The 13,559-nt window shown below is 36.5% G+C and overlaps 1 protein-coding gene across 1 annotated transcript; it reads right to left on the reverse strand.

Annotated features, from left to right (window-relative positions):
• Nucleotides 1-1,671: 1,671 nt before the first annotated feature.
• Nucleotides 1,672-13,026, reverse strand: il21r.1 (interleukin 21 receptor, tandem duplicate 1). Its single transcript, XM_079692734.1, has 11 exons — nucleotides 12,913-13,026; nucleotides 11,070-11,290; nucleotides 10,624-10,740; nucleotides 10,244-10,352; nucleotides 9,645-9,829; nucleotides 8,754-8,887; nucleotides 8,466-8,655; nucleotides 8,224-8,302; nucleotides 7,784-7,845; nucleotides 6,414-6,646; nucleotides 1,672-3,451 (listed from the first exon to the last, which is right to left on the reverse strand). Exons 3-11 carry the CDS (start codon nucleotides 10,682-10,684, stop codon nucleotides 2,690-2,692), a joined length of 1,815 nt encoding a protein of 604 aa, XP_079548860.1. The 5' UTR covers nucleotides 10,685-10,740; nucleotides 11,070-11,290; nucleotides 12,913-13,026; the 3' UTR covers nucleotides 1,672-2,689.
• Nucleotides 13,027-13,559: the final 533 nt, after the last annotated feature.

A 13,559-nucleotide genomic window follows, 5' to 3' on the forward strand; every position in this document is an offset into this window, starting at 1 on the left:
GACAGTGATAAAATAAACAGAACATTTCCTCCAGCACTTTGAATACACATCTATGAATCTATGAGTGCCCACAAATAAATGTTCTCTTTCTTGATGCTTTATTATGATCTATCAATAAATTGTGTTTCTTTATAAAAGAAGCAATACATAACTTTAAATGATGCAGAAAAAAGGGGAAAATCAGTTCATTGTATTTGGAAATGTAAAATGTCTAACCTGGGGGGCTTCTTTTTCTTTAAGAAACACACTATATATAAAGAACAAAGTTCACAACTAACTGATGAACAGTATACAGAAGTAAATGCTGAGCAGACACTGCCAATTTACTTCAAATCAAAGTGTATTTTATGGAAATGTCAACAATTATGTCCATCTTTTAAACCTTAAATGGGCGCTCAATATTTTTGAAGATTATTGCTTGCTATTGTCGACATTGCATCCATATTACACATGAATACACCTCTATTACACCATTAATACACCTGTATTACAGCCATATTAATCGATTATTACACCCATTTTACACCATAATTACACCAACATCGCAGCCTAAACCCATGTTACACTGTTATTAGACCCATATCACACCCATTTTACAGCAATATAACACCCAAATAACACCGTAATTTCACTCTTATTACACCCTTGTTACAATATTATTACACCTGTTATACACCCATATTATACCCATGTTATAGCGATTTTACTCTTATTGCACCCGTTATTAGACCCAAATTACATCCATGTTACACCAACGTTACCCCCATATTACACTGTTATAACATATATTTTTACAAAGCGACATATCCTGTCAGATGAATACATCGCCCAGGATAATAGGAAGTTAGTGGGTGCAGTGCTACTTGATTTTAGTTCTGCTTTTGATGTCATTGACTATTCTTTGTTGTTACACAAGCCGGAACCCCAGGTAAAAAAATAGTATGCTTAAATTATACTTTTCGAAGAATGTACTAAGTACGCTTTTAGATAAATGTGCTATTTTGGTCGCATTCAAGTATACTAAAGTGTACTCAAGTAGTACTGGAGTACTACTTAATCATTAGTTGAGTATACTTGAAGTGTAAATAGTGTGCTAAATTGGCACAACTTTTTGTAAACTTTAAGTGTACTAAAGTGCACCAGTTAAAATCATGATTTGTGTGCATTCGAAACACACTTTAAGCACAATTGTATTGTATCACCAGTGTGTTGGAAATATAAAAGGGCATTCAGCCCAATTCATAGTAATTCATAAGTGTGTTTTCAACATATTATTATCATACTTATACAGGCACACCTGTTATATTTCCAATTAACTTCAAATGCACTTTCTGACTGTATTTAATACTTTTAAATTGTGCTATTATGTTAATAAAAATGTATTTATAGTAAGGTTCTATCACAATTTAAGCACAATAAATCCATGTATTTTAAGCATAATGTTATTATACTATAATGTAGAGTAGAAGTTTATGGTATCACTGCTTATACTACAGAATAGAAGTGTATTTTAAGTACAATAATGTTACCACTGCAAGTACTGGGTTATGTGTTACAGAAGCATACTTACAATACATCACTATTATACTTCATACACTTTAAGCTACTTCCGGATATCACTTAAGTACACACCAAGTGTGCTATTCTGTTTCATGACAAATTACACTTCAATTATGAGAAAAACATAATTTTAATGACATAAAAACAATAACAAACCAAAAAACGTGTTTGTTGCATTTCCTCCGCAGCAGGGCCCGGATCGCACTCACCTCAGTGCCCGGAATTTTTTCTCTCACGGTGTCTTACAAAACAGGAAGGAAGCATGGGATGTAATACTTGATAATATAGACAATATATTAGATTGAAATCCATTCATAATGATAACATTAATACAGAATATCTGTACCTATAATGGCCTTTGGTTATATGGTCTAGTGCTGCAGAAAAAGATTTAAACAAACTACAAGTAGCACAACATAAGGCAGCACGATGTGCACTGCAGTGCTCCTACAGAACCAGAGTCATTGAAATGCTGGAGACACTGAAATGGTGTCAGACAGAGGTCTAATTATATTTTCTTACATTTTGTCAGAAATATTACAGTGACTCACTCACCACATATATTATCACAAAGGTTTATAGCGCAGTATGCTCAACATAACTATCAAACACGACATACAATAGAAGGAAGGTTTGCATTACCCAAATCTAAATCGAATAAGGGACAGAAAACAGTCATGCACAGAGCCATGGTCAGATGGAACTCTTTACCCATCCATATCATTCGGGAACATTCTCAAGTACATTTCAAAAGGTTGCTAAACATTTTTTTAAGTATTATAAAGTACATTTGAACTGTGCCTGTGGCTATGTATGCATATATTATTATGTACACTTATTTGTATTTACTTTTGTTTGGCCTTAGGATGGCGATAATTGGATGACCATTTTAGTTTTCATTTAACACAGCACTGTATAATTCCATGAAATGTTGAGCTGTTTCGTTTTGTTTTAATTTTGTATGTTTATGTATGTTTTTTGTGTGTGAGGACCCCAGGAAGCATAGCCAATGCTCATGCTAGTGCTAATGGGGATCCTAATAAAGACACAAGACATAAAGACATACAGAAAACATTGAAGGGTTGAATACGTGTCCCACAGTGATGATGGCAGTAAATCAGCGGAACAATCACTGTGTTTCGTGAAGTTCGTTCTCTGAGTTGCTGGAGCCTTCTTGTATAGAGCCACATATCATCCACTGTTTGACATAGTTAGAATTGGAGCTGTTGTGATCATGAAACAATTCAGAGTCCATCTGCTCTGCCATGTTTGAGTCTGAGGCTCCAGGGCTGCTGCACTCTCCAAATCCACTGTCAATAGTGTCCAGGTCTATGCGAGGGTAGCCATCTTCTGACTGCTCGTTTGAGGCGAACGAGACCAGTGATACCCTCTCTGGTTCAATAATCTGAGCAGGCGGCTGAAAGTTTCTATTTTCCTCTAATAAGTCATTAGATATTCGATGTTGTGGTAATAACCCACTTTGCCTATGAAGTTCTTCTAAATCATATCGAGCTTGTACTCTGTTGTCCCCCTCAAATGAACCGATATGTTCTCCATCTTGGTAACTTCTGAAGGTGTTGACTGAGCTCTGTGACACCCCTTCCTGCTCAAACTCTTCTTCTCCAGACAGCGTTACAGTATGGATGGAGACGTGTCCTGTGGAGTGACCGGCGCCCTGTGAACTGCCTCCGTCCAGGAAGAACAGCAGCGAGTCGCTGTTTGGCTGCAGCATTTGAAAGAGATCAACACCTCCTTTCACCCCGTTGCCCTCCCTGTTACTTTGCTTCTCGTTGTTCCACTGAAGGACTTTGGGCTGCTTCTCACTAATCATCTGAGCATGAGAGTGGATCCTCACGTAATCACACTCGTTGAAGACAGGCTTCACCCACTCCTGCAACAATTAAAGGAAAATAAAACATTAATTTTGAAAATCAGGGGCTCGCGGTGGTATATTGGTTAGTGTAGTCAGCATATTTATTTGATGCAGTTTGTTAGCTTGCAACTGGAAGCTGACATTATGTTAGTGGTTGTGTAACAGACAATAGTATATTTTGGAAGGTATGGAAGGAAGCTACATCAAAAACAGTCAATTTCACTGCTATAAAACTCTCTTTTTGTGATCTCTGATCTGCCCTTCAGAATAATGTGAATAATGTGTGAACATCTCTCTTATAATAGACTTTACTCAGAAAAACGTTGGTGTAGTCAAGGATATATTAGGCAACATAAGAACATGGAGGGGATCTTCAAACCCTAGAGACACGAGAATGGTTCTGATCTTCCCTTCGATCTCGCTGCAAGAGAGGAAATGACACACTTGTGACGCTCTTTGATAAAAAAAACTTGTCTTTAAAGTGCATGAGGGCAACTTTATACCTCATAAATGGAAATAACCTACTCCTTATCTAATCACTTGGTGGTTTTTACCACTCTTTCTGCTTGTTTGAAGTGTGGGAAACTCGGGCAAGTACCCAAATGTATTTATTAACGGATGATTTCAGTGTTCAGCAGGATACATCAGAACATTAAGCTACTATGATGAAGGATCATATACATCTAATAATTAGGCCGGTACGGACACAACATGAAGCTGAAGTATAGGAAAATATTTCTTGGGTTGTCTGAAGTGAGAACATCAGTTAGTGTCTGAAATGTTGTCTTGTTTAAACACGGTTTTTATAATAATTAAACGCTCTTGATTTACACTGAATATATTTATATTTCAAGCAATAAAAAAGTATTTTCAGTGAGTCCAGATGTGAAAATGATGTGGACATATTGCAATGATTCACTCCATTATGAAAAGAGACCATTTTATGTTTTGCAATGAGTTAAGTAGGTACAATTGTGATTTTGACTTTAATGTATATTTTATGCGACTCTCCCCACAACTCTGTTAACTTTCTGCAGCCATATATAGTCTCCATTCAGCAAGGTGATGACCAGATAAGCATGACTGCAAAAGCCACCACATCCTGAGCTACAGAGCTCAACAGCATCTCTGAAAGGTAAGCAGTCTGCACCACAAGACTGAGATAGTGCAGTCAAACTAGAACAAAAGGGCGAGTTCAGTTTTTTGCAGAGATCTTAAAGATTTGATATAGAGGGATTACGTGTATATATATATATACACACATACACAGCATTTTTTAAGAGTAAAAAGTGTTGTACTTCAAAGCTGTGAAAGCACTACACACCGCAGACCAATATTATGTTGTTTCACTGTCAGTAATACACAGTTACAGATTTTTGCAGGAGATTTAGGATGATGTATAAGTTCGTTTTCGGAAATTCAACAGTTTGATGAATTTGAGAGTGCAATATTCACATTCTAGCGCACTATCTGTATTTAAAGAATGGTTTTTAGGTCCAAACACTGGGGCCTACATTTTTATTCCTCTCAAAATTCTAGAACAAATATTACTTATTTGGAGTGGACTGCAGATTACTGTCAACGTCTTATTCCTTTTAAATTTGTCTGATTTCCACTAAATTCCTCAAAAAAAGACATGTGTGAACAGCCTAGGTAAAAGAAGCCATTTCATTTACTCCATGTAATAATTTAATTTAATTCACTTCCCCTTTCTGACATAATTTGCCTTTGTGCCACAGACAATGTCTAATTTCACATATTGTTCCATACCATATTACTATATTATATGTATTATTATGTTTTTATTTACTAATTGTCTGTTTTAAACAAGCTTGCCTTACCCCATTTCAGGACAAAGTATTTGAAATTGATTCAAATGAAAGCAGAACTTTGTCCTCATAAGGCTCAGTTAAGCAAGGTTACAAAAGCGACCTCTCCCTTTCAGTGCTTCTTCTCATAAAGCATGGTTTCTATGTTTATTTGATGCAGTAGCGCATTCTGCTGACCAATGCTTGTAACTGCACTCAGATTTTAAACTCATTTTTGGAGCTAGACGTAGTAAAAACGTGACACTACAAGCAGAATACTCCAATACACATTGGATGATATTACAAGGGTGACGATAAAGATACGGTTTTTAAACAACACTCAATTAATCATATAGGAACATGATGATGGCACAGGTGACACTCGAGGCATTTATTGTTCTTTCCACTCAATCTAAACTGTGAGATGAGTTCAGAATACAAGTGTGAATATACTATAGGTTTTTAATTCCAGGAAAAGATTACTTAAAAGTTACTTCCAAAAATTAAGATACAGTATGATACCAGAAAACATCTCTGGCACACCCCTGATGATAATAATACGACTGCGGTACACTGTATCAAACTTGAATAGTTTGTAAAGTACATTTTTTATAGAAAATGTAACTGAGTAACAGTAACACATGCAATGAACAATGTGTGTTTCTTTTAAATAGTAAATTTTTAGTAAACACATGTGCAGTGACGTTTTGTAGAACATAGAAGATGCAGTCTTTCATAGAAAATAACAATCAGTCTTTCTTTGGGTGTCGAAAGATAGGAAACATATATTTACATAAGGTGATGGAAAAGATAATGGTTAAAAAGTAAGCTTAACAATAACAATTATAACCCACATAATTCTCCCTATGTGCACCAAGCAGGTGGAAAACAGGCCTTTTTTAGACTGACAGAATGCACCAGGGGTATTTTCCACTGGGGTGGAACAGGCTGTGATACACAGATATCAACCCACAGCATGTCAGACAGACAGGGAAACAAATGGCCTCTTGAAGCCCCTGCACACTGAGTCATTCAAACCATAAAGGCCTTACATGTGAAGTCAAGGGAAAGTCCCATCAAGCACGGTCCAGATGTGCTAAAAAACCCTAGGGCAACACCTGCTGGGTATTTTGGAAACTACACACAGTCCAGTTAGTTTTGTTTTCTCTCACCTTGAAGTTCCCTCCATAGCTGAGGTCGAGTGGCTTGAAAAACTCATCTGCTTTGGGGATGAATACAATCTGCTGGAGTTTTTTCTGAAACCACCTGAAACAAATATGAAATAATTTCTGAATTTCTGTCACTTTTGATGAGCTCATTTTGATTTCAGTATGTGAGGGCAGATGTGAGGGCAGATTCAAGTGGTGATTATATCTAGCTTGTGTGATCCAAACATTTCCAACAACTCAATGTAAAGTCCTAAAGTCTAAATATATTGAAAAGATAGATTAAATACACAAAATGTTTTGATCTAACAAAAGATTCTTCTTCAATCCATGTTTGTCTGCTTTTAGCCTTTCGAAAAGTAACTTTTCTCCCACTCGCCGTTAGCATGTAAAAAGTGAGGCAAGCAATGACGCGTTAATTGACTAGCTAATGACTTTAATTAAACAAATTGTGTGCATTTTGGGATTTGATTGGCCTCCATGATCACTAATAATCTAAATGGATACAATTAATACAGTGGAAATAATGTTGATGTAAAAGCTTGCCTTGTTTGTGTTTTTCTGTCGCACCTTCAGGTCACAATGTTTTTACTGACATTTTTCTAAAGAGGTGTTGATTTAAAAAATGTCTCTCAGTTTACAATTGGCCTACAGTACCAGCTAGCGCTTTGATTCAATACCAATATGGTCACTAATATAGTGCTATTTTTTTCTACCATGGTGTACATATCTGCTATTTTGTTTTTGTTTATTTACTTATTGTGCTATTATTAGCATTTGCATACTTAGCAATTTTTTAAAAAAAATTTCCTCACTTTATCTGCACCATCATGTACATTTCTCCGTTGCGGGACAAATAAAGGGATTTCGAATTTCATTTTAGAGGGTGTGGCTTACATTGCTAATTCATTAAAATGTGTTTTTAGCATTGATATGAAAGTAGTTGGGTAAATATAAGAAAACGCTTCTAAGTATAACACAATATATATCGACAGTACCACAAAGTGCGGCGTCTAAAATGAGCTTCCTGTCAAATCAACATCCCTCTAAAACACTTGAAGCAAAAGCTAAATATCACACGTCTGCAAAGTGATCAGGACGCCTGTACTGCTGCAACTAATTAGATGAATTGCAAATAGCTTGTGTAAGCAGTGCATTAAACAGAACCACAGTTGAATTATTGCTCTCATCATCTTATATTATCCTCTATCAAAGATGGAAACAAAAATGCAGGCTCATTTATTTGTTCAAGCTTATGTTTTTTCTTCACGTGACCGTGATGTGTTTTCAGCTCTCTGATTCTATGCATGACTTCCTATGTCTGCTAGCCATTTTGGTGCAATGTGTTGCATGAAGCACAGCGGTGGTTTCTTTACATGTGGGAGGTGATACCAGGAACATGTTGATCGAAGCAGAGAGAAGCTTCGCTAATCGTTTACTGGAAGACAAAGTGCTGTGACCTTAAGATTACATTTTATTTCACTCAGCTCAGTTCTTTTTTTGTGTAATGACTGCCGATTTAATTATGTGTTGATTCAGTTAACCTATAACACACTTTGTTTATTTTAATTCTGTAATGATAATTGTTCATTCCAAATGTATTAATGTCTGCAAGTTTGTCCAAACGCGAGAAGTAGAATGTCAAAGACGACCAGTTTGAAGACAGATTAATTTAGTTTTTGTGGTTGAGGGGTTGACATTATAAAAATGTATTGAGTTTGGTAAAAATGGACATGTGGATCACTGCTGGGAACTCAGCACTTACGACGCCATGGCTCAAGGCCTTGTAACAGTACTCAGTGTTTGCAGTACTCACGATTTTTGGTAACAACCCAGCCACACAAGAAAGACAAAAATGATAGGCAGGATGATGTACCACCACGGTTCATTCATTCCTGTAAGAGACAAATAACATAGAAAAATACATTTAATTGCAAACTATTCTCACGCTCTCTGAAATATTTAAATGATGAAGTATCATTATGGGACTGGCAGCCTGATCAGTCTGATTTGTATTGAGACACGTCTTTTTATTTGAATGGCTTCAGGCTCTTCTACCTTTAATCTCTGAAGTTCCTGTAGTTCTCCATTCTGCACTGGAACTCCACTCGCTCCAAGGACCGAGATAGTAATTATCAGGACACATTTTGGCCTGAATGTCCACAGCATAGCGCTCATGTGATTGGAGCCTCTCACTGTCTAACAGGAAGAACCCTTGTGGTCCCGCTGAAAGGGAGTAAACTGGATCCTGTAAGAAGGGAATAAAGAATATAACTTATTTTTTTTTCCGCAGAGACAATAATAAACAGCCTGTTGTTTTTGTTTTGATTTTTGCCCACATATTACCTTTGACAAGTTCTTGCTCTCTCTTATGCGCACACTGTATGTGAGACAGTCTTTTTTGTTGACGTGGTGCCAGGTGATGTTGTAGAATCCGTCAGTGTTTGTCACCTGGACACCGACAGGAGGCGGAGGTTTCACTGTGAAAGATAAGCCCCAGGGGGAACAGGGAAATATTAGGAAATTGAAAATGTTTGCCAACGATGCTCTACACCACGAGTGGCTGCTGAGCATTATTTTATAGTTTGTCTTAATCTGGAGGGCAATGCAGGTGGGAGGGCGTTTGCTTGATTGCAAAGTATGATTATAGTCATCTCTGACTTGTACTGTATAAACCTTTGAACAAACCAGAAAATAATGTAATGTTTAATGTATAGTAATTCAAACGAAAGCTGTAAAGAAGTGGCGGTATTCAACAGGAGAGAAAGTGCTTCAAATATGTCTAATTTTCATATTTAATACACAGTAAATATCATCTCAATCTCAATCTTTATTTATTTGTATAGCACATTTAAAACAACCTCAGTTGACCAAAGTGAACTGAAAAATAACACAATGGGAGTCAAATAATAAAACAATAATTAAAAACATAATAAAAAGCACAATAACTAGAAACATATAAAAAGACATACAAATGTAAAAATGTAATGTTCAAGTAGTATTAAATATATATATAAAAATATGTATACAAATATGCATCATATTTAAATATGTCTTACATTTGTAAATAATTCTCATGCTACAAATATTTCAAAAACTACTTTATCATACATGTCACTCTACACGTCATAAGGGATGTAAATGCTGTGACCTTATTGAATTCTGTGTTATCTTCTTATCTGTTCAGCGAAATGCAAACCACTGAATCTTCAACATCACAAAGTGTTTTTAACTTACCCACATCAGCCAGCTTCCACGGCTCACTGACATTCACTAAAAGTCGATCATCACCCTGTTGACTGACTGTCGTGGTACAGTTGGTTTCAACGTATGCAACATCATCAATGTCCTTTGATTGAATTACGCACCAGGACTGAGGGGGTTTGACTTCACAGCTGCCATGAAACACATCGTCGTAGCAACTGCAACAGATAACACAGTGTTAAATCTGTTAAGCTCCCAGTGCATTTCTCGCTGTCATACTTCCTATGAATCATTATTATCGATCAATCTGATTATTATTTTCTCAAGTAATGAAATGATCAGACAGCCAATGTGATACAATTGATTATTTAGATAAACAGTCCAACAAGTGTTTCCATCATATCAAAGCAAGGTACTTAACAACTGACGTCACAGGATTAAACTAAATGTCATGGATATTACTAAAAGCCCAATATCTAAGACCGAATTCAGAGGGGGAAATGAACAGCTGTCTCTCAGACTATAGACCATCTGATATGATATAGTATTGTTTATATTCAATAAATTGACAAACTTGAAATGCACTAACATGAATCAGAATCATCAGTGACCCTTAACACCTTGTACTGTACCTGCACGTGACATTGAGTAGGACAGTGAATGGCGGCACAGAGCCCAGGCAGGAACAGTTCAGTGAGGCCTTAAAATCTGTCGTGCAGCTGACATTGCACATAGACGTGACTGCATCAAAAAAGGAAAGTGTGGGCAATGATTATTGCATTTATTTAATTTAAAAGGCATGCTCTATAAACATCTAATAACTTGTTTCTTTAAGGAAATCTCAATGAACTACGGAAATGTTTTTAAAGGAAAAGTCGGGCAAGGCCGCAGCATCAAGACAAACACAACGAAGAAGAGTAAAATAATAACTTGATCTCAAATATATGACATTTTTGTGAGAGAAATATATGTCAATACAAGAGTAAGATAAAAATAAGTTAAGGAAACTTACCAACATGGGGAATCAAAGTGAGGTTCCACAGCAACAATAAGAACAGGTGTTTAAGAGCCATGGGGAAAACCCACTGTTATCAGCCGCTGGTTAGACGGAATAAAACAGCATCTGAAACTAAATATAGACATTCTCGTTAGAAATGTGTTTTGTGGTTAAACTTTAAAATAAAAATAAATTGAGACTATGTGTGTGATTCGTTGCTTAGTTGAGACAAAGGTTAGTTAATTATCTAATTCACAAAGGCGCAAAGTCTGTCTACCAAAAACATTAGCATTAGCAGCAATAATTCAATGCAGTCATTAAAGAGCATCGACATTGACCGGTCAGAACTAAAGGCAATACATAAATCATCTCTTAAACCAGCTGAACATCTTATAATAAAAACATTTTTCTTCACTATTCTCTTTTTCTCATTACAAATAAATATAATAATAGTATCTTACCTTATTTAAATTGGAAATCCTTCCACCTAAACTTTCAGCATCTGACTGAGTCACTGATGCGCTGATGTCTGTGTGAATGTTTCATGGAACACTGTTGGTGTCACTGCGAACACATCATCATCATCATTGGTGGCGTGACGAAGGATGTGGTTTCAGACCCTTTGAGCTTTTGAGTCTGTAGATCCTTCCGCCCACTTCCACTCTGCTTGAATATGCAACAGCTAACCAGAAAGAAAAAAAAGTCAACAGGAAACCGAAAATATCTTCCAAAAAAAAAAATGTAGCCGTCATAATGATGCCACCTCAATAAAAGGAAGACGCATACTAATAGATAATAGATTAGAAAAACAATACACTTTCAGTCAAAGAAAATTCAGAAATATGGAGATACTTTCAACTTCAACAGTTTGTGTTTTACTGCATTTCAAGAACTGCAATAATCATTACAAAGGTAGCCACTTGTTTTAATTTAGTATCTCAAAACACAACTCATACATGTTTCAGTACTGAGATATGTTTCAGTACTGAGATGATTCTGAACACTAGAGATGTGGTTTGATACCCTTAATAGACTCTTATCAGGGGGTTTTCAGCAGATGTTGTTGAAGCTAAATTAGTCACCATCGTGCTCTAAAGCCCCTAAGAGCTTAATTTTAATGATTAAATCAACTCTTAATATTAACCTCAATCATTTAAAACTGGATAATATACATGTTTTCCAACAGGAGTCAAAGCATAACACACCTTTTTGGTTTGCGTATATAAAATGCCATCTTAACAATTAAACAACACAATGAATGATTTGTGTACATTGGTGGGCCTTTGTGGTATTGAAATCACCAGGTAGGTGTGCAGACATCTCATGTAATGTCACTAGCAGTAAAGGTCAAAGCCAAATGCCATTTGAACACACAAAATGAAACAAAGCTTAGCACGTAGCTCTTGTAAAACCCGCTTAGAACAACCTGACCAATAAATACTTTTGTAGCATTTACTGCCACTGCAGAACAAGGCAATGTCTTTAAAACTAGTATTGACCTCCAGGTTCTGCATTGTGCAACAGTGAGTCGATTAATCACTAATTGATAGATAGAAACGTAGTTTGCGAATAAATGATGCTACATCCGTTGCTGAGGTTAGGTACAAGCCTTTGTGGCTTAAAAACCTCACTGTTCTGTGACTGCAGGTTAGAAAGAGTCAAATGGAGCGGATACACTTCCCCATGTAAATTAATAAAGTCACTTTAGGTCATCTGTAGTATTTCATAGCATTTTGTGGTATTACCTTGTAAGGTAATTATATTCTAGCTTGATGGCAGGTTGGAGCCTAAAGTCAAGTCCAGTCTAATACAATCTAAAACCCCATTTTGCGCCCTAAGAAGGGTTGGGCTTAATGTTGGACAAACACTTCTCTGCCACTAGAGGTCATTGTATTTTTGAGGTTTAACTTTAACCTGCTGCAGTTCTTCTCAATTGTTTCGATGCAGTTTTGCCAACTACTGTATATAACATGCTGCATTAACTTTCAATGAATTGTGGTTATTTAAACACAATTCTTTTGGTACTTTTAAGACATCTAACGCATGAGGTAGAATACATTGTGTTCACAACATTAAACACAAGTACATACTGATAAAGAGTGCAGATATTACCTGACACTAACACAACATTCTGAGGCCTTGTTTTCAAGGAGGAGGAATCACTTTCTGTTGTGTTTGCTCATTTCCTGTGCGAGGTGATATGCAGGTGGCAATTATGATGAATGTCACATCGTACTTTACAAATGAGGAACTGTCCAGGAATAGCTCCTTGAATACAGAAATATGTTGTGTAGGCTACAATACCTTTAAATTCTGTCCCATGGTTACTCATCTTTAACCAAAGGGCTGGAGACATTAGTGCCAAGTGAGTCCATCGTGTTCAGTGAGGATAGGGGATCCATGTGGCTGAAGCATGATTGACCACATGGTATGCCATCTTTGCACTCTGATGGAGGTGTTTTTATTTCAAGGCACAGAGAGTGAAAGACGTTTTAGAGCAAAGAGAGAACCATGTCTTCCAGCGAGGTGGGGATAGGCCAACAGTCTTTCTCTATCAGAATCAGAATCAGAAACAGGGTTATTGACTTGGAATCTGACTTGATGTCATGGTGAATACATAAAATACAAAAAACAAGGAATCTAATATAAAACGAAAAATATTTTACACCGTAATAAAAATATAGTTAAATAGCAATACAAATAAAAATAAAGCAGTAATTTACATGGAAATAGAATGCTATGAATGAACTTTTGAATATAAACTATGAAATGTGAAATAAGAATATGTGCAGTAAGGAGTATGAACATTGTGTGCACTAATGTAATGCATATAGTCTATAGTCTACGATGTGGCTGAGGTAAAGTGTCAGTGGGGGGGCGGGCCTTGTTTGAGAGGCCGGTAGCGGAGGGGAAGAAACTGTTCAGGTGGCGAGAGGTATTGGTCATGATGG

This window comes from Notothenia rossii, assembly GCF_949606895.1.
Source record: "Notothenia rossii genome assembly, chromosome: 7".
NCBI classification, from domain to species: domain Eukaryota; kingdom Metazoa; phylum Chordata; class Actinopteri; order Perciformes; family Nototheniidae; genus Notothenia; species Notothenia rossii.

Excerpts from the sequence above, each read along its gene's own strand:
- il21r.1 (XM_079692734.1), bottom strand. The coding sequence starts at position 10,684 with ATGGCTCTTAAACACCTGTTCTTATTGTTGCTGTGGAACCTCACTTTG. Across the intron at positions 9,830-10,243 it reads CTACTCAATGTCACGTGCAG|TTGCTACGACGATGTGTTTC; the intron begins GTACAGTACAAG and ends TATCTGTTGCAG. Across the intron at positions 8,656-8,753 it reads AGAGCAAGAACTTGTCAAAG|GATCCAGTTTACTCCCTTTC; the intron begins GTAATATGTGGG and ends CCCTTCTTACAG.